The sequence below is a fragment of the Dipteris shenzhenensis genome, chromosome 9, assembly GCF_047967505.1.
Source record: "Dipteris shenzhenensis isolate YYH24624 ecotype China chromosome 9, Dip_SZ_1.0, whole genome shotgun sequence".
Taxonomy (NCBI): domain Eukaryota; kingdom Viridiplantae; phylum Streptophyta; class Polypodiopsida; order Gleicheniales; family Dipteridaceae; genus Dipteris; species Dipteris shenzhenensis.
In genome coordinates, this window is record NC_141604.1 from 10,325,694 (window position 1) to 10,346,305 (window position 20,612).

Sequence of the window (20,612 nt, forward strand, 5' to 3'; positions counted from 1 at the left end):
GATATCTGGAATGGAAGCTATTGTGGGTATTGGATTAGAATGTCAGATCTGATAGATGGTTGATGGGAAAATTTATAGGATGGAATGCTGAAATTCAGGGGCACGTACGAGATACTTGCTCCAGAAGATATTGGGCTTTCCCGTGCAGATGAATCAGGCATTGTGCTAGGGAAACATAGGTATTTTTCCTCGATTTGTGGCATTAATGCATCCCCCTGCTTGATACTCGTTTTAGATTAGTTATTTTTGGATCGAGGTATTTGTTCTCTAATGTTATAGTGATGTGGGTGACAATGTTCTTTGTTGTTTTGCCAGTGGTCGGCATGCATTGAGATCTCGCCTACAGCAGGTATTTATTGCATTTTGGCTTTTTGTTGACGACTCGGTTTTGCCTTTTTTTAATTATGCTTCAAAATTATGAGCTTGTGTAAACCTACAATTCACATTGAGGATCTGTCAAGCAAATTGCTCAAACCCACATTTATTTGTAGTGGAATTTCCAAGTCCATGTCAACGAGTTATGATGTTGCTGACGATGCCAATGACATCTATGCTGAATTTATATGTTGCTGCAGCAGCCACTAACACATATACCGTAGTACACTGCGTAAGGTCTAGTACCTATGCTGGAATAAATGTAGATAATTCAGCTAAGCTGACAAACAAATAGTAGATGGCAATTGTATTGCTGCTCTATGTCGAGGGATTTGCATTGATACATCGCAACAATCCTAGCGAACAAGCCTCTATCAACAACTTGATTGTTACAACCAAAGTCCCCAGACATGGTTGTAAGTTGTAACTGCACTAAATTGTTAAAACGACAAAATTCAAACTGTATCAAGTTTGCGAGAGGGGTTGGGGGGGGGGACAGGATATACCGTGGAGAGAGCAAGTAGTGAAGCAAAATGCAATATTGCTATCGCAAGAGTAGGAAAGTACAACACACTAGGGCTATGTAACCTCAAAGCATAATAGTAGCCCTAGCTAACCTAAGTGACACTTTTATCCCCAGTTAGGGATTTTGTTGCAAACATGGTGAAGGGCGAGAGAGAGAGAGAGTTAAGGTGTGAGGAAATAATGCTTTAATGAAGACACAATGAAAGGCTCTCATTCATTCATCAAGTGTCACATAACAAGTGAACATGACTTGACCAAGAAAAATGTAGTTTTCAGTTGGGGAGAAAGACAAAGGAAAGCTTTTAATGCTCTCAAAGAAAAGCTAACGATCGAGCTTATTCTCGTTGTTTCAGATTTACAGAAACCGTTTGATGTGGATTGCGATGCATGTTAAGAGTGTGTGGGAGCTGCCCTCCATCAAGAAGGTCGGGTTTTAGCTTATGAAAGTAGGAGGCTGCGTGGTGCCGAGATGTTTTTGGGTGTTTATGAGAAAGAGATGCTAGCAGTTATTCATGCTTTAAATATTTGGAAGTATTATCTTCTTGGAGCTGGCTTTACAGTCAAGACCGATCACGAGAGCCTCAAGTATTTCTTGACTCAGACCAAGATCTTCGAAAAGCAGGTGAAGTGGGTAAATTTTCTGTCCATGTTTCATTTTCAGATTGTCTATACTCCATGAGCTCGGAACAAAGTTGCGGATGTCTTATCTAGAAGGCCGAAAGTGAATAATGTCACCATAGCATATCACCGGGACTTGGAGGCTATGAAAGAGCTTTATTTATAGGATCCAGATTTCGGAGAGACCATGAGAAATATTCAGCAAAGAGCATCATTGAGCCAGTATACACTGAAATACGGATTTCTCATGAAAGATGATCATCCTTGTGTGACTCAAGACATGCGAGCCAAAGTTTTGGAAGAATGTCATGTTCCTCCTTATGCAGGGCATCGAGGTATTTTGTCTACTACATAGGCCATTGAGAGATATTTCTTTTGGCCATGGATGTGGATAGACATTCACAAGTTTGTAACTGAATGTCTTACTTGCCAAAAGGTAAAGTATGATAGGTACAAGACCCGAGGACTTCTCATGCCGCTACCCATACCGGAGGGACCATGGGAAAGTATTGCCATGGATTTCATCTTTGATTTTTCCTATATCTAGATACGGGAATGATGGGATATGGACCATCATTGACAGGTTCAGCAAGCAGGCCTATTTCATTCCAATAAGAAAAACTTTTAAGGCAGACCACATGGCCATATTGTATATCATGCAGAGAAGAAACGACCCAGAGGCAAGGTTATCCGTAGATACCTTGTCAAGTTTAAGAATTATTCGGCATTTGATGCCAAGTGGGTGGATGAGGAATTCTTCTCAGAGTATCCTCAGGTTCTACAGTTGTATCAAGAAGCTTTTCAGTTGAGGACAACTGTTTAGAAGCCGAGGGGATATCACCATTTGGGACTTCTCCTAAGAAAATAAAGAGTAATCTTTATTAGAATTGACTTCTGTCAAAGAATAGTGAAGTTTGTTAACCAAGAATAGGTTTTATTGTTTTTACTTTTGCCTTGCATTGGTAAAAAGGAAAACTGTGGGGATGCCCACAATGGACTAAAATAGTCGAAGAACTAGAATGCATGCATTAGTCTAACCTTTAACGGGTTAAAGTGTTGGTTTTTGTTTGTGGCAATGTGTAGGACCAAGAGGAGTGCAAAAAGGCCCTAGAATCAAGGAAAAAGTGCAAAAGGCAGGTCCTACAAGGAAAAAAGCACCAAGATGTGGGCGCCTACTTTATGGAGGATCCCACAAGGCCAAATCAGCAAGAATTCCAGTGCAATTTCCAAGAAAAGCCCCCTAAAGCTGATTTTACAGAAAGCTCAGCTGTCTAAGAAAAGTATGCCTAATTTAGGCTAAAAGCTAACCCCAGCTTATTAGAAAGCTCTTGCTTTTGGGTTGGAGGTTAAGTCTATAAAAGAAGAGCCTTAGAGCTCTAGAACACACAGATTGTACTTAGTCCATGCTCTTGTGAGAGCTAGCTGTACAAAGCATTATTCTATTGCAATAAAGACCTTCGGGGCGTCCAACCCTTTTTTCTGGGCCCTAGTGCTGTGTTTTGCTCCTTACCCTTGTCTCCTAGCACTCTATCTTATTGGTGATTTGATTTTCACAGTTTCAGCACATTTCCCGAGGAGTATACGAAATTTCTAGTGCCAGGCATCCTGTCGCGGGGAGTCCCACGTTGATTGCGAAATGTTCCATGGTGCCAAAGTGGATTGTGATTTTCATCTGATCTGGGTTTCATTGCAAGCAAAGGCAGGTCTAAAAAAATTTGCAGAAGAGGTTGATGCAGATGTGGTTGATTTGGGAGATGCCTGGGAGAGGTGCTGCAAGTGCAAGTGCATCTGCACATGGGCCAAAACTGAAGAAACAAAAGGTGTCAAAGGGAGCCTTGGCCAAGGCATGGGAGTCCCAAGCACGGAAGGAGGCCTACATTGCTCTTCGGATGCTTTTTCTTTGCAGAGGACATTCCTCATTGGAAGGCGAGCAGTCCTTATTTTTTGGAAATGGTCTGTGCAATTGGCCAAGCTAGACCTAGCTTTATCTTTGCGCATGAAGAAGATAAATAATGAGGAGGTATGCATATGTCAAGATTTGCTACAGTTTCAAGAGAAATGGAAAAAATATGGCTGCAGCATAGTATGTGATGGCTGGTCTTACACTTGGCATAGGCCTATCATTAATATCATGGTCTCATGCATTTTTGGCTCATCCCTCTTGAAGTTTGTGGATACTAGTGGGCAGTACAAATTAGGGGAATACATTTTTGGGATATTGAAAGCTGCCATTCTTGATGTTGGGCCAGATAATGTGGTCTAGGTATGCATGGACAATGCATCTAACTATGTGCGAGCAAGAGAATTGTATAGGAAGAGTGGCCTCATATTTTCTATACTAGATGCATGTGTCATTGCCTTGACCTCTTGTTTGAGGACATTGGACAACTTGCTTGGGTGAAGCCAGTGTTACCACATGCCAACACGATTGTGATATTTGTTACTCGAAAGCACACTGGTGTTAGCATGATACTACACAGACTCGGTTTGCTTACATGTTTATCGTGTTAGGAAACTTGTGGGATGACAGAGTCTACAATGGATTGATGGTTGTGAGTGATGGGTACTATAGGAAGAAAGTGTCACACACTGTGAAAGCACAAAAGGTGTCCTCCATTGTATTAGGTGCCTCATTCTGGTAAAAAGCAAGAGTTATATTGAAGATATGTGTACCTATTTTGAAGATCCTTCATTTGGCTGATACGGAAGGGCAACCATGGGACTTGTATATGAGCTCACGGATCGAATGGTGGAGAAGATACAAACTATGGATGGGATAGACTTCTCAAAGTTAACTGATGCTAGAGCCTTGTGGTGCATGATGGGTGGATGGATGTCATAGAGCGGTACATGAAGTATGATGTTGTGAGAGGCAGGGCATCTTAATTGATGAGCTAGATATTTACAAGTCCATGTCATGCACATTTGCTCGGGCAATTGCAAATTCTTGTAGCTTCGAGTGTTTGGAGCAGAGCAGTGCTGTTAGCCTTTGTGTCTTGAGTAGTAGATGCAACAAGCCCCATAGGGATGAGCATCTGCTAGAGTGAGGTTTGAGGGCTTGATGATTGTCAGCTTTCCATTTGAATATATATCGACTCGTGTGGTCTAAGATTCACGATTCTCTTCCTTCTCTTAGCTAGTGAATGTATTAGTGCATGCAAGTGTGTCTCTATTCACCAACAATGGGTATCAGAGCGGTGATCTCAGAGGATCTGTGAAGCATCCTAGCATTCAGGACTTGATAAGCGACATGAGATTCTTAAGGTCTGAGAATTAGAGTCGCTGAAAGTAATTAGAGCGAGTCTCTGAGCAAAGCAATTGAGTTTCCTATCAGCCATGAAGATGTACAGGCGGTGCAGTGCTTGCTACGTGCTACTGCAGATTGAGCCTAGTAACCGATGCTCTCAGAGGACGTGAGGTTTCTCTCATACGCTTGAGGACTCGAATCCAAACCTTGAAGAAGATTGTTGCATAGGAGATTACCCCGATTCAAAATTATCAAAGCACCTCATACTCTCAAGAGGCCACGAAGTGCACGGAGGAGAAGGGTGCTAGCAATTGGCATGCTTGTGATCTATGTGGACAAATTCGTCTACAGTAAGAGCAGAAATGGACACGTGGAACAAGGCCTTGGAGATTGGCCTGCCCGAGATGTCGGCGGTAAGGTTTGATGGTCGTAATTTCCCTTCTTGGCAATTATTTGTTTGTTTGTTATACATGGAGAAAGGGTTGTGGGGGGTTGTGTCTGGAACGGAGAAGAAACCTACTAATCGTGAAGAGAAAAGGCAAGCATGGAAGTTCAAGAATGAGAAGGCTTTGGGCCTTCTTGGACGTACTTTAGGATTATACTTTTTCCATCATGTCGATATCTCCAAGATTGCTGCCCAGAATTGGAGCATACCTGAAGCATTGTTCGGGTCGATGGTGAAGAATTCTAAAATAATGCTGAAGTTCTTTACAAATGGGAGAAGGAGATTCCTTGGCTACCCACCTCAACAAGATGCAGGCAATTATGAAGCAGCTCCAAGCCTTGAATGTCCAGGTAGATGATGATGATGTAAAGGCCATTTTACTCACGAGCATCCCGTGAAGGTATTCTGAAATAGTTACCATACTCAGGTTGAATTCCGATGCAGTTGGTTTCCATGACGTTGTATCTATGCTCTTGAGTGAGGAAAAGAGGGCAAAGCTTAATATGGCAAGTACCAATGAACGAGCTTTTACAATTAAGGATTAGCATCTGTGTGGTAAACCTCGGGTAGAGAAGCACTAAGGTTTGTTGGGATATCTCAAGGTGTATGCCTCAGGCACACCTTGGTTTCTATGTGTGAGTGCTAGAGGCACAGTTAGGTGCCCATAAGCACAGTTAGGTGGTGGAAAGCCACATAGGATGATTGAGAGAATCTAGGAGCAGATTGAGGAGATGATTGTGGAGCTCTGAAGTCATCAGTGATGTCAGTGAGCATGTAAGAGGTGCCTACATAAGGACCTCACTCTTCTTCATTCCGTAATGCAAGTATTCTGAGTTTGTGTCCACTCTACTCTTTCTTTTCAGTTTACCAACATGGTATCAGAGCCATTTGATCCCCCTTGATCCATTTCTGCCACATCATCATCTTCTTCTCCATCTTCTTCTTTCACCATCTCTTCCTCTTCTTCCCAAAATTTGCTTAAGCTTGTTCTCCCTCAGTTCTCCGCCATTCTCCAAGCCCTTCCTGCTGGAGAAACCCCTCGTTTGGGCGAACCTCCACCTGCAAGCAATTGAAAAAAAAACGTCTCTGCTGGCTGCCATTCTCCAAACAGCGCATTTTTTCATCATTCTTCTGTTGCAAAATACTCCCTGCTTGCTGCGCCATTGCTCGAGCCCTCTTAGGAGTAGATGGGCGACCTCAAGACGAACATTTTGAGTCATTTTTCAGCTCATTTGGTTCAGTAATGAAGGAGAAATCGTGAAAACTCAGGTTCAGCCTGCAGCAACTCCCCCGGGCAAAACAGCGCGCCATTTCACCCAACCTCTGTGCTGGATCTTCTCTGGTATATGAGCTTTCTTTTGCTTCAGAAAGCCCTCTTTTCCTTGCTTTGAAGAGTGAGATACAAGCCCTCCAAGTTCAGTCTTTTGATTTTGACAGTTTTGACAAGTTTTTGAAGATGATGCTACATAAGATGCTACTCTAGCATTTCTGAGTTTTTGAAGTTTTCAATAACATCAGTACAACTGTGGCTTCAGCTTTGCTTTGAGTTGCTATACCTGGTTTTGATTGGAAAGATTTCATTTTAACCACCTCTATGAAGCATGTAAGAAAAAGCATCATTGATTGAATTTTGGTCACTAGTCTTTGCTACATTAAATGCTTATATTTGGAAGCCTTTCAGTTGTTATTCTAGCCTTGTAAGAGAGAAGACACTACCCAATACCTGGGTTAGACCCTCTCATGGCTACCATATTGAATATAGATAAGTTCAATGGAAAGGGCTTCCACACATGGCAGATGAAGGTGAAATTTGCATTGATGAGGAAAAACCTCTGGGAACTTATCAAACCGACTTCAACCTCTTCTTCTATAGCCTCCAATGCTGGAGAATCCTCAGCTCTGACACTCCCTGCAAGGGATCCCGCTAGAGAGGAGAAAGCATATGGTATCATTGCTCTTGCTTTAGGAGATGATTATATTCATCACATCTCTGACTTAGAGTCTCCTTCAGAAGCTTGGCAGAAGCTTGACTTGATTTTTGGTGCTAGCTCTCACATCTCTAAATTATCACTTAAAATCTCTTTCTTTGAATTGAAGATGGTTAGTGGCACTGCTTTGGCAGCCCATGTCAATTACATGAGGAGTCTTATGACTCAACTTGCTTCTATCAACTCTCCTATCACTACAGATGATGCTATGGCAGTGTTGCTTAAGAGTATGTCTGAAGATTATGATCATATTGTTACAACTTTGAAAAATCTTCTTAATCCTAATCTTGAAGGTATTATCTCTGCTCTCCAAGAAGAAGAAAGGCACATGGAACTCAGGAAAGGCAATGACACAGCTTATGCTGTAAAAATCCAGAAGGGCAAGTTTACACCTTGCAATCATTGTGGAAAGACAAATCACCTTTCAAAGGACTGCTTCAAAATCAATCCATGCAAACACTGTGGCAAAAACAATCATCATGAGAAGTTTTGCAGAGCCAAAGCAAAGACAGAAAATGCCAATCTACTTTCAGTTGATGTGCCTCCACAAGATGAGGCATCCTTTGAAGATTATGCATTTTAAATCATCTCTATGTATGCTCCAGATCTCTCTTTTTATGTTGAGTCAAGGTACTCAGCCTGGATAGTCCTCCAAAATGAATGAAATAAACTATTGTGTTTTGTGTGTTTTGTAAACACCTCTGGTCACCTTATGATGTAGGCCATGTGTATGTGTTTTGCTCCATGGTACCTCCTGCAAACATTGTGTGCATGTACATGCAGGAGAGATAACCATTGGAAGGTCTTTTGTATCCCTTTTGTTTACCTTACACCCATGGGAACCCTTGCTAGCTTGAAATCCTAGCCATTGATAGATCCATGACCACCATGAGATGGCATGAGACACCTTGTGCTAGCTGTATCCTTGACATAGCCTGAGGCATTCCCTTGAGGGGGGGTTTGTTGGGATATCCCAAGGTGTATGCCTCAGGCATACCTTGGTTTCTATGTGTGAGTGCTAGAGGCACAGTTAGGTGCCCATAAGCACAGTTAGGTGGTGGAAAGCCGCATAGGATGATTGAGAGAATCTAGGAGCAGATTGAGGAGATGATTGTGGAGCTCTGAAGTCATTAGTGATGTCAGTGAGCATGTAAGAGGTGCCTACATAAGGACCTCACTCTTCTTCATTCTATAATGCAAGTATTCTGAGTTTGTGTCCACTCTACTCTTTCTTTTCAGTTTACCAACAAGGTTAATGGAGGGGTAGAATGGCAAGTGCCATGTGACACCTTCACATGCAAACTTCTATGTAGCTCCATTAGAGAGGCATCGACACCTTGTAGAAAACCTTTCGGAACTCGTTCGGCCGTGGGTCTTTCTCCTTCATGAGAGTTGGGATCTTTGGCATTTGTGGGCAGGCAGAGACGACTAACAGTGACTGCCTATTGGTACATGGCTGCTGGCGGTTCTACTGGCGGTGCAGTTCATCCCTTCATGATCTCAAGTGACTCTCTACGATCTCGGGTACCTCTATGATGCCTATAATAGCTGGGTATGCTCAGAACAGTTCGGTGTGCATGTGAAGTAGTGTGTGGCTCATTCTTGTAGCTTTGAGTGTTTGGAGCGGACAATGTTGTCAGCGTTTGTGGCTTGAGTGGTAGGTTCTTTTGTAAGCAGATGCAACAAGCTCCGTACGGATGAGCATGTGCAAAGTGAGGTGTGAGGGCTTGATGTTTGTAAGCTTTCTATTTGAATATATATTGACTTGTGTGGTCTAAGATTTGGAATTCTCTTCCTTCTCTCAGCTAGTGAATCAATTAGTGCATACAAGTGTGTCTGTATTCACCAACGTTAGGATCATGTAGTCAATCATGCTTGACCCGAGAGAGAGAGAGAGAGAGAGAGAGAGAGAGAGAGAGTTTAATAAAGTCTTCGAAATACTGATGGGTCTATGAGATTGTGAAAAATCTTGATACAAACAAGCTGTGTGGTGGAGCTACTAAACGAGCATCCACTCGAATGCAGAATGCAAATGATAAGTGCTGAGTGCTACATAGCCATGTCAGACTGATGATCGCCTACACAACACTAACATCCTCATCATCAGAGCATCGAGGGGGATGAGGTAGCGAGGACATAAAGTCAGAGATAGAGTGCTAGCGGCTGCCCGCAGACGTGGTCCTATGTCGTCTCTTGGTCGTAGCTCTGCGTCTAATAAGGGCTACAATGACCCCTGTCGATGGAGCCCCAACTCTACACAGAGAAGAAATATCCCCAAGCATAATCAGTGCATCAACCCTCTGTCTGAGTTGTCGCTGGCTCTGTGTCACAATCATGGTGGGGCCTCGTGGTGTGGGAGCCCGCATGGTCTGGCCGGAAGAACTCAGTGATCGAGCTCTGAGAAGAGTCTAACAGGGAGGTCCGCTCCTGTCTCTGTGATCGAAGTAGATGCTTGCAGTGTCTGGCTACCTTGTGAATGAAGGCGACTAAGCATCTCTGGTCTAGAAAGGAGAGAAAGTGGGACAATATCCCAGAACTGTCTCTGAAGAGGCAATAGAAGCGTCCTCGGATATCATAGTATATAGGGCATCTGAAAATGAAATGCTCCTCCAACTCAATCTCCTGGATGTCACACAATGTGCAAATGCGTCTCTCCTTGGGTAAACCCGCAGCCCTGCCACTCTCGATGCGAAGTCTATGTGAAGATCCCCGAAACTGCCCAATAGAGATCCTCAGTGAGTGGGGTAGGTGGATCTACGTATATCCTAGTGGGACGATAAAACCCTCCGCTGTAAAATGTAAACAATGATCCCTGTAGAAGCTGAGCTTTACCGGAAGCTCGGTCGGTCCCAACCAGGTCTTGAATGTGTGTAGCTTCAAAAGATCCTCACGAATGACCTAGTTGACCTCATGAGACAGGAGAGGGGAAAAAGGCGCGTCAATGCTATACTAGAAGGGGGGGAAAAAGTCGCTCAAACTATCTCTTCGTGCGTGCAAACCAGCATCTCTGATCACCTGCTGCTGTTGATAGTGCCATAGACGAGGACAATGCTAGCCACGGTAATCTGCTGCGTCCAGAAGTGCAATTTCCGTACCCCTTGACCCGATATAGGAAATGCTGCATCTAGCTGTAATGGGGATGACCTGAACTCAGCCTGAATGATCTGGTGAGGAACAGATGGCTTACTGTGAATCATCCGTGATAGTGTGAGAACTTGTAGCCGCTCCACACGAGCCCACTCTATATCTGACAAATCTGACCCCCAACAAGGGCTGCCATACATCCCCACTAGGCGGACCAAGGAGTAAAAAAGTAAGCCCTTGGTCTGCGGGTCCTGAAAATGTAAGCGGACGCATTGCCTCTCTAACCTAGCCAATGAAGCGTATCTTCGGGCCTGCATCGCCGGTCTCATAGTAAAGATAGGTCCAGAGAAGAGAACCCCTAGATATGAGAGAGAGAGAGAGAGAGAGAGAGAGAGATAGAGAGAGATAGAGAGAGAGAGAGACCGCTGGCTAACGATGTGTGTGTTTTATTGAACCAGCTTGGGTATGATTTGGATGGAAAGAATCTGGATGATGTTTTCCATCGTTTCAAGGCTGTAGCTGAGAAAAAAAAGGTGAGGGTTAACCCGGTTAAGCTTTCATAGTTTTAATGTCTTTTTAAACTTTTCATGCTCATATGGATAAAGCACGGTTCTGATGTTTTGCATTCTCATACAGTGCATGTACATACATATTATCAGGCTTATAAAAAAAAGAAACGACTATATCTTCACAAAAGAAAGGAATATATCCCCTACTCCACAGAAAATGGAATTCCATTTACATTAAATGAAGTGAGGGAGGAGGGTGAAATAAAGCATGTATTGCAGCTTTTGAGGGGGCACTAACAAAGAATAGAGGATGATAACTGTGTCACCCTTGTCTACACATCTTCACTCTTTGTGAAGTTCTATGTCCTTCAGTTGGTGTCTCAGAGGGTTCCCGTATCTCAGGAATCTTTTATCAGATCCATGTACCATGTGGCGAGCTTGTTCTCATGAGTGGCAGGGGGAGGTTCTTCCTCAACCACATTTTGCTTACCTTTATCATGCACGTGTTTATTGTCAACCTGCTTGCCTTGTTAATTTTGGGCTATTGCAACTGAACCTCAGGCTGTTCATTGTCCTTTTCGACTTTGTCAGTGAATGGCTACTGTTTTTCCTTCTGTTTCTTAATCGGAGTGTTATCAGATTCAAAAAAACAACTCCTCTGCCGATTATGAGCTTTCTGGATTGCATATCATACAACCTCTATGCTTTCTGCACTCCTACATGACTAACAAAGATGCAGTTTACTGGATTATTACGCAAATAGTATTTTGGCACATCTTTGTCTTTAAGCATTGCCTTGGTGCATTTCAAAATTGTTCCATCTTTTATTTCAGCCACCCCATTTTACTGAGGGGTATATGCTGTTGTAGACCATATCTAAAATGCCACATTTTGCTGAGGAGTATATTGTGTAGTAGACCGTCTTTGAATGCCACATTTGCTGCAAAGAAACCCAACCAACTCTTTTGACTCATACTTTCGTCACCAACAGAGGGTACGCACAGCGGAAAACTGAGAGAATAGCCCAGGAGCTCACACAGTGTGTGTTGTGGGTGGAATCACAAACTTCTTTACTTAATGTGGTTCACATAGATGTGTTGTGCAGGCTAGCAAGGACCCTCCTTTTCCTCTTGGATGTAGGCCCAAAGATGAGGCTCCTGCTGCTCCTGCTGCTCCTGCCACTCCTATGCTTGCTGATATGCTGGATGCATAACTGAGGCACAAAGGCCTCCTTTTATAGGGCCATGGCCCCCTTCAAACTGACTGACTTGCTGCCTTGCTGGCCGACTGAACCTGCCCTCCAACCGACCATACTAGCCCTTGTTATGGGGCTGTGGGCACCTACTCTAGGTCTTTGTGCCGGCCCTGATTGGCCAGCCAACCAGCCAGCCCAGCCCTGTATAAGGGCAGGTCGCTGCCCACTGTAGCCCCCTTTGCTGCTCCCGCCTGGCCTCCTGGGTGCCCTGCATACCTACCCTCGTGCCAGGCCTATTGCAGGCCATAGTTTAGCCGACAAACCTGTCCATAGGTAGACTCCTTTCCTGCTCCATTAGCTCCGTACATACTGGTCCACAGACCCGTACAGCTGCTGTGAGGTGCTGACCATGTGGCAGCCCCCCCTCTCTCTTCTCTGGGCATATCTTGCCCTAGGTCTCCCTCCCCCATGCTCTCCTCATTTGGGGTCTTATAGATGGGGAGGATGAGTTCTCTCATCTCTCCCAGATTGGTGTGCCTGTGTTGTCTTACAATAACAATTGGTGCAACAATTGGGGGTGTTGGATGAAAACAAGCTGAAGCAACTCATCAGAGGATTGGATTCTAACATCCGTTTCCCAGTATGGAACTTTGACCCGCTCACCTAAGAGCTTGCGCTGACCCTCGCTCAGAATCAAGAAATGATGCTACATGGGGGAAAGTCCAAGTAGGTGCAGAAGTATACCAAAGCCCCGTAGCAGTCCTCAAACCTAGCAGGTAAAGGCGATCAAAAGAAAGACAACTAGTATCATAAGAAAGACCAAGACTCTGGTCAAGAGTCGTCCAAGCCCAAGATGACTCCAGACAAAAAAGCTAGAGCGGGTATTACAGGAGGTTACTTACAGCCCGACGAACAGAAGCGGTTACACCAAGAACATCGATGTTTCCATTGCCATCATATTGCTAGGCATGGGAAGAAAGATTGTTTGAAGTGGTTGGTCGAAAAGGTAGCAACAACACCGGCTTCTACCGTCGCCTCTGTGATAGCTCTTCCAACCTCGCCAGAACTAGCTTCAGCTACCAATTCAGTTTGACCTACTTTGAACGCTGTTCCAACGGTGGTCTTTGAAGATAAGAAGGAGGGCAATCTTACAGAGCAGAAGAAGGCTCTTATTAGAGCATATGGCACGGCTAAAGGACGACAATTTGTTGTTCTCTTTGATATGGGAAGTTCAGAAGATGCTATTTCACCACAGTTAGCAAAGAAGATGGGGTGCAATCTAGTACCTCATGAGCTTGCTGTGGACGGATTCACACCGTGATTACGCACACAAATCACACATCAAGCCTCTCAGTTTGCTTTCCCCATTCAAAAGGCCTCATTCCAGCGGGATTTTATCATGACAGCTTTACTGGGATGCGGCACGATCCTTGGGATTCAATGGTTCCGTGAGCATTCACCGGTTCGCAGGATACCTTTACTATTGTAGACTGTCTACCTAAGCTGGCCATTATCCGCGGTAATCGGAGGATACTAGGGATTCCGCTGATTTCTCATATCCAGGCAGCTCGAGTGATCCACAAGGGCGTATTGTGCGCATTGAATACCTTTACTATTGTAGACTGTCTACCTAAGCCGGCCATTATCTGCGGTAATCGGAGGATATTAGGGATTCCGTTGATTTCTCATATCCAGGTAGCTCGAGTGATCCACAAGGGCGTAGTGTGTGCATTGATCTATGTCAGTTGCCAGCTTAATGTAGTTCAGCCCGCTCCTCCATTGGGGCAAGCCATGGCTGCTCTACTTCGGGAGTTTCAAGATATCATGCTCTGCAACGATCTGCCACCTTAGCTTCCACTGCACAAACCAGAAGACCATTGTATGAAGTTGGTTCGGGACTCCACTCGTCCAAGTAAGTTCCCATATCGTCGTTCCAAATATATGGAGGGGGAGTTAGAGCAAGAGTTGTCTCAGTTACTGTACGTCAATTTTATATGACCATCATCTTCACCATTCGTTGCTCCAATTCTATTCGTACACAAAAAGGACAAGTCAACACGCTGATGTGTTGACTATAGGACACTCAACAAGCTCACAGTAAGCAACAAATATCCCATGCTCCGCATTGAGTACATTTTGGAGCGACTCAACGGCACGCTTATGTGTTGACTATAGGACACTCAACAAGCTCACAGTAAGCAACAAATTTCCCATGCTCCGCATTGAGTACATTTTGGAGCGACTCAACGGTGCAAAGTACTTTTCAAAGATTGATCTCAAAAGTGGCTACCATTAGGTCCACATTTTTGAAGCTGACATTCCAAAGACAGCTTTCAGGACGGAGTGAGCTCATTATGAGTTCGTGGTTATGCCCTTTGGTCTAAAAAATGCAGCTCATGTGATGACGTCACGGGTTTTTGATTAGCATATTTCCGTGTGCCTATTCATCTTTTTAGATGATATTCTTATATTTTCAGCTATAGCAGAGCAACATATTAAGGATGTGCGGAATGATTTACAGTTATTTGTTGGAACACTGAAGGGAAAGAGTAGAGTGGACACAAAATCAGAATACTTGCTTATAGAATGAAGAAGAAAGAGGTCCTTAAGTAGGCACCTCATACAAGGTCGCCTCTGCAAAACTTCTCACTATGGTTGTTTTTGCCACAGTGCTTGCATGGATTAACTTTGAAGCAGTCCTTTGAAAGGTGATTTGTCTTTCCACAGTGATTGCAAGGAGAATACTTGCCCTTCTGGAATTTCATAACATAAGCAGTGTCATTGCCTTTCCTTAGCTCCATATGTCTTTCTTCTTCTTGGAGAGCTGAGATAATGCCTTCAAGGTTAGGATTGGGAAGATTCTTCAAAGTGCTAACAATGTGATCAAAACTTTCAGGCATACTCTTAAGTAACACTGCCATAGCATCATCAGGGGTGATAGGAGAGTTGATAGAAGCTAACTGAGTCATAAGACTCCGCATATAGTTGACATGAGCAGCTAAAGTAGTATCACTTGCCATCTTTAATTCAAAGAAAGAGATTTTAAGTGATAGTTTAGATATGTGAGAGCTTGCACCAAAAATCAAGTCTAGCTTCTGCCAAGCTTCCGATGGAGACTCTAAGTCAGATATATGATGTATGTAATCATCACCCAAAGCTAAAGCAATTATACCATATGCTTTTTCTTCTCTTGCTGGATCCCTTGCCGGTCGTGTCGGAGTTGAAGTTTCTCCTGCATTTGAGGCCGTAGAAGAAGCGGTAGGAGTAGGTTTGACAAGTCCCCATAAGTTCTCCCGCATCAATGCAAATTTTACCTTCATTTGCCATGTATGGAAGCCCTTTCCATTGAACTTCTCAAGATTATATAAGGTAGCCATGAGAGGGTCTAACCCAGATATTGGGCAGTGTCTATCTCTCTTACAAGGCAAAAAGAACTGAAATACTTCCAAAGTATAGGCACTTGATGTAGCAAATAGTAGTGACTAGTTTTCAAACAATGATGCTACTTTTTGCATGCTTCATAGAAGTGGATGAAATAAACACTTTCCAATCACAACCAGGTCTAGCAAGTCAAAACAAAACTGAAGCAACACTTGTAGTGAAGTTATTGAAAACTTCAAAAGACCAGAAATGCTAGAGTAGCATTTTATGTAGCATCATTTTCAAAAGTATGTCAAAACTGTCAAAACTAGAGAGCTGAACTTGGAGGGCTCATATCACACTTTTCAAAGCAAAAGAAAGGGGGCTTTCTGAGGCAAAAGAAAGCTGGTATACCACAGTAGATCCTCTGGGAAGAAGAGTCGCCTTCACCTTCTTGAACAAAGTCGACTGGTTTTTCTCTGTTTTCTCCTTCAATATGCAGCCATTGCTGCTCAGATTTCAGCACAAGGTAGCTCTAGGTATGGAGAAGCTTGCCCTGAAAGGAATTAGACAAAGACGGAGCAGGCGCAGAGAAATCGCAGCAGAGAACTTCGATGATCTTCCTGTAATGGCGACGAGCAGACGCAATGATTCGTCGATTCCTTGCAGCCAGAAGTTCGCCCCAACTAGGTGGATCTTCAGCTGGAAGGGCGTGGGAAATGGGTGAGAATTGGAGGAGAACAAGCTCAAGCAAATTTTTGGAAGAAGAGGGAGAGATGGTGAAGAAGAAGAAGAGGAAGAAGATGATGATGTGGCAGAAATGGGCTCAAGGGGGACCGGATCAAATGGCTCTGATACCATGTTGGAACACTGAAGGGAAAGAGTAGAGTGGACACAAAATCAGAATACTTGCTTATAGAATGAAGAAGAAAGAGGTCCTTAAGTAGGCACCTCATACAAGGTCACTGACATCACTGATGACCTCAAAGCTCCACAATCATCTCCTCAATCTGCTCCTAGATTCACTCAATCATCCTATGTGGCTTTTCCACCACCTAACTGTGCTTGTGGGCACCTAACTGTGCCTCTAGCACTCACACATAGAAACATAAGGTGTGCCTGAGGCATACACCTTGAGATATCCCAACATTATTGCGCAACAATCAGCTCTACCTTAATGCCAAAAAGAGTGAATTTGGGCTGATGGAGATTCAATATCTGGGTTACATCATCAGTGCGGATGGCATTCGCTTGGTACCCCAAAAGATTCAAGCTATCACTAGTTGGGCTATCCCCACGACAGCTCAAGAGATCCGATTATTTGTTGGTCTTTGCTAGGCCTATAGCTCTCATATGGACGGATTCTCGACTCATGTAGCACCTCTTACAGATCTATTGAAGGGGGTGAAGACACGTTGGCATAAAGTGTCAGTTACACGTAAAGCTTTAGAGGTCTTTCATGGCTTACAACGGTTGGCCACCACAGTGTCAGTTATGAAAATAGCGTCATGGGATGATCCTTTCCTGGTCATCACCAATGCAAGTAATGTAGCCATCGGGACAGTCTTAGAACAGGAAGATCGATTCGTGGCTTACACAGTCGGAAGCTCAATGACGCCGAGAAGAACTATTCAGTATATGACAGGGAATTGCTCGGGTTATTCAGGCGTTGAAGCACTGGAAGTCGTTTCTTTATGGGCGGACTTTCGCAGTAAAGACAGATCGTCAAGCTCTTAAGTCGCGTCAGACAATGCCAAGTTCACAGTGGAGTGATCGGCAACAAAGATGGAGTCAGATCTTTCAGTAGTTCGGGGGTATGATTGAGTAGGTCCCTGGCAAGAACAACCCCGTCGCCGATGCTCTTAGTCGGAAGAGCTCCATTCAGACCATTCAGAAGGCCACTGTGCTCGAGAGACAACGGAAGGACCTTGACAATATGAAGGCATAGTATGCGGATTCAACAGAGTTTGGCACTTAGTTCCACTTAGCCACCACTCTCAATCCAGACAGTGAAAAATGGTTGGCTCTTCTACAAAAACAGGTTATGTGTGCTTAAAGACAAAAGACAAGCACTTCTACATGATGCCCACAACTCCCTTGGAGGTGGCCATCGAGGCATCAATGGTACATTGGAGAAGTTAGAGCGCTACTTTTATTGGCCAAAGATGCGGAAGGATGTTTATGGTTATGTGCAGCAGTGTCAGATCTGTCACCAAGTCAAGGCGTCCCACAAGAAGGCAGCTGGTTTATTTATGCCTTTGCCTATTCCGGATGACCCTTTCCAGGGACTAGGACATAGCCATGGATTTTGTGGGGCCTCTTCCCGCAGTAGTAGGTATGGGCAACACACAATGCTTAACTAATATTGATTGTTTTAGTAAGTTTTGCATGCTTGTTCCTTGCAAGCATACGGCTAGCGCAGAAGATGTAGCACTCTTGTTCATCTGGTATTGGTATCCTATTGGAGGGTTGTCACGGACCATTACATCTGACAGGGATTCGAAGTTTACCTCTCATTTCTAGAGGGCCCTGTTCAATAATTTCGGTACCAAGTTGCAAATGTCCAGCGCTTTTTATCCGGCAGTCCAATGGTATCATGGGCTGGCATTCAACATGCTTAAAGCGTATTGTCATGATACATAGTTAAAGTGAGAGCAGTTTCTTCCACTTGTGCAAGCCATCCTTAATGACACTTATTCATCGAGTATCGGTCGCACTCCACATGAAGCAGCTTTTGGTAAGCGGTTCTCTTCGCTCCCCACCAGGGCGATATCTCCTTCTCTTGAAGCTATAAGATGACATAGACCATGGCATAGATTACAGAGCCAGTTAAAGACCGCCTCGCCAAAGCCCAGACAGCATACACGTGTCAAGGCAACAAGTCTAGACGGGATGTTAAATATAAGGAGGGTGATTGGGTTTATCTTTGAATTATCAAGCAAAGATTGAAGCATGTTTGCAAGCGATGCCCCAAGCTTTCTTTCACGAGCTTTGGACCCTTTCCCATTATTAAAAATATCAACGAAGTCTTGATGAAGCTCCGATTACCTGATAGTTGGACTATGCACAATGTGTTTCACGTTGTATGGTTGAAGCCCTACATTGGACGAGGTTTCAGATGAGCCGCAACTTGAAGTCATCGACGATGAGAAATAATAGAGCGAGAGCAGATTCTTCTCCATAAATGGAAACATGGGTCAGGACGCCGTATCTTGGAGTTCTATACCAAGTTTCGCAATCGAGCCACCCATGAGGCGGTATGGTCTGATGAAAGCTTTTTCCAAGAGCTCCCACAAGTTTTGGCGGACTACTTGGAAGTGATGGAGTTACCGCCAAGTTAAGGAGGGAACGACATGCATCCCTGCACTTGGGTGCATTGTGACACACTGGCTACATCGACAAATGCTTAGTAGGTCCCTTTATAGGTGATTTTAACGTATGCCGCGACCCCATTGTGATCCCTCAGTCCAAGGACAATCAGGCACGAGCTGCGTAGGTCAGTCTCCTAGCCTTAGGATCGGTCGTAAATAACTTGTACCCACTGGAGAACTAGTTAGGATAGTTAGGTTCAGCCTAAGTTAGTAGTTAGGAGGCACTCTTATAGGCCAGGTCCAGGCAGTCAGCAAAAGCTGATCGGTCAAAGGTTGATTGGTCAAAGGTTGATTTGTCAAAGTTAAAGGCTGACCAATCAACAGCTGACTAGTCAAAGGGTGATTGGACAGCCTAACCAGCCTTATATCAAAGACTCCTTGGGGCCTTTTTGTGGATGTCTGACCTATCTCTCCCTTTCGGGATCAAACAAATCCATCCCTGCTCAAGGACTAAGGGAGGGAGAGCCTGTGTCGAAAATCTCTTGGCATGCTAGACGGGAAGGGATGGAGATAATCTCCTAGAAGTTCCAGAAGAAGGTCAGAGTCAAGCCATCTTCACCAGGACACTTATGGATCGGGAGAACCTTGAGGGCTTCCCAAAGCTCCTCATCCGTGAAAGGCTCCTCTAGCCTGCTGCATAGATCCCGTGAGACTATTGCCGGAACGTGGTCCCAAACTACCTCTTGGGCCACAATGCCAACTGGAGTCATCCTCTCCGTCTGAAAGAGATGGCTGTAAAATCCTGTGGTCAGGTCTAGAATCTCCTGCGGGTCAGTGTGCATGATGCATTGCGGATCTTGGAGACGCTGCAGTTGTGTGCTTGCCGACTGGGGCCGAGTGGTCTGGAAGAACTACTTCGTCATCCTGTGCCCCTGCTGTACCTACCAGGCCCTGGAAGAGTGGTAAGAGAACTCAGCCCGCTGAATCTCTGTGTCCTGTAGCTCAAGGCGAGCACTCTCGAGCCTGTCTCTAAGCCACTGAGAACCTGGGTCCTGCTCCCTGAGCCTCTCTATGGAGGCAAGGTCCCTCCTCAAAGCCCGCTCACGATCTTGAAGCATCCTCCTTCGCCTTAGGGCGTGAGCCTGTAGCTCCTCACTGCTCCTCTGGATCGCGTCGGCGCCAAAGCCCAGCCCTCGCCCGGTGTCATCTCTGATTGCTCCCAAATCCCCGCCATCATAGGCAATTTATTAAGGACTCTTAAATAGTATACCTTTGTAAGACTAGAATATTTCTTTGACATAAGGCCTTTAGTATCTTAGGAAACATGATAGCTTTACCTAAGTAGTACTAAATAGTAATAAGGGCCATAGTACTATTTAGTACTAAACAGCAAATGACAATGGTATTTAGCATTTCAGAGAAAATGATAGCAGTTTCTAAATAGTACTAAATAGCATGGCCTTGCTTTAATAGTAGACAATATCCTTGAATAGTAGACAAGGGCAAACTAGTATTAAGGGCCATAGTAAGCAATAGTAGACAAGGACAAAGTAGCACTAAGGGACATAGTAAGCAATAGTAGACAAGGACAAAGTAGTACTAAGGGCCATAGTAAGCACCTAGTAAGCAATAGTAGTTAGTAAATAGCATATGACAATGGTACTTATCATGTGAGATAAAATGACACTAGTAGTAAATATTTCTAAATAGTACTAAATAGTTCTAAGTAGTACTAAATAGTAGTAAATATTTCTAAATAGTACTAAATAGTTCCAAGTAGTTCTAAATAGTATATGTCAATGGTACTGAGCATCTAATAGGACATGACAATAGCAACCAAATAGTAGTATGTAGCATATGACTAGTACTTAGTATTTGAGCGAATATGACAATAGTACCTTAACTGCTTTAAGAAGTCTAGTATTTAGTACTAAACAGCAAATGACAATGGTACT

General features: G+C 44.1%; 1 protein-coding gene across 1 annotated transcript in view; it reads left to right on the forward strand.

The window, feature by feature from the left end:
* Positions 1-20,612, forward strand: part of LOC147898174 (2-isopropylmalate synthase A-like) — a 79,784-nt gene that overhangs the window by 34,053 nt on the left and 25,119 nt on the right. Inside the window, exons 6-8 of the mRNA XM_087378783.1 lie at positions 79-179; positions 316-349; positions 10,741-10,815. Coding sequence (XP_087234909.1) covers positions 79-179; positions 316-349; positions 10,741-10,815 — 210 coding nt within the window. The remainder of the gene's footprint in view (positions 1-78; positions 180-315; positions 350-10,740; positions 10,816-20,612) is intronic.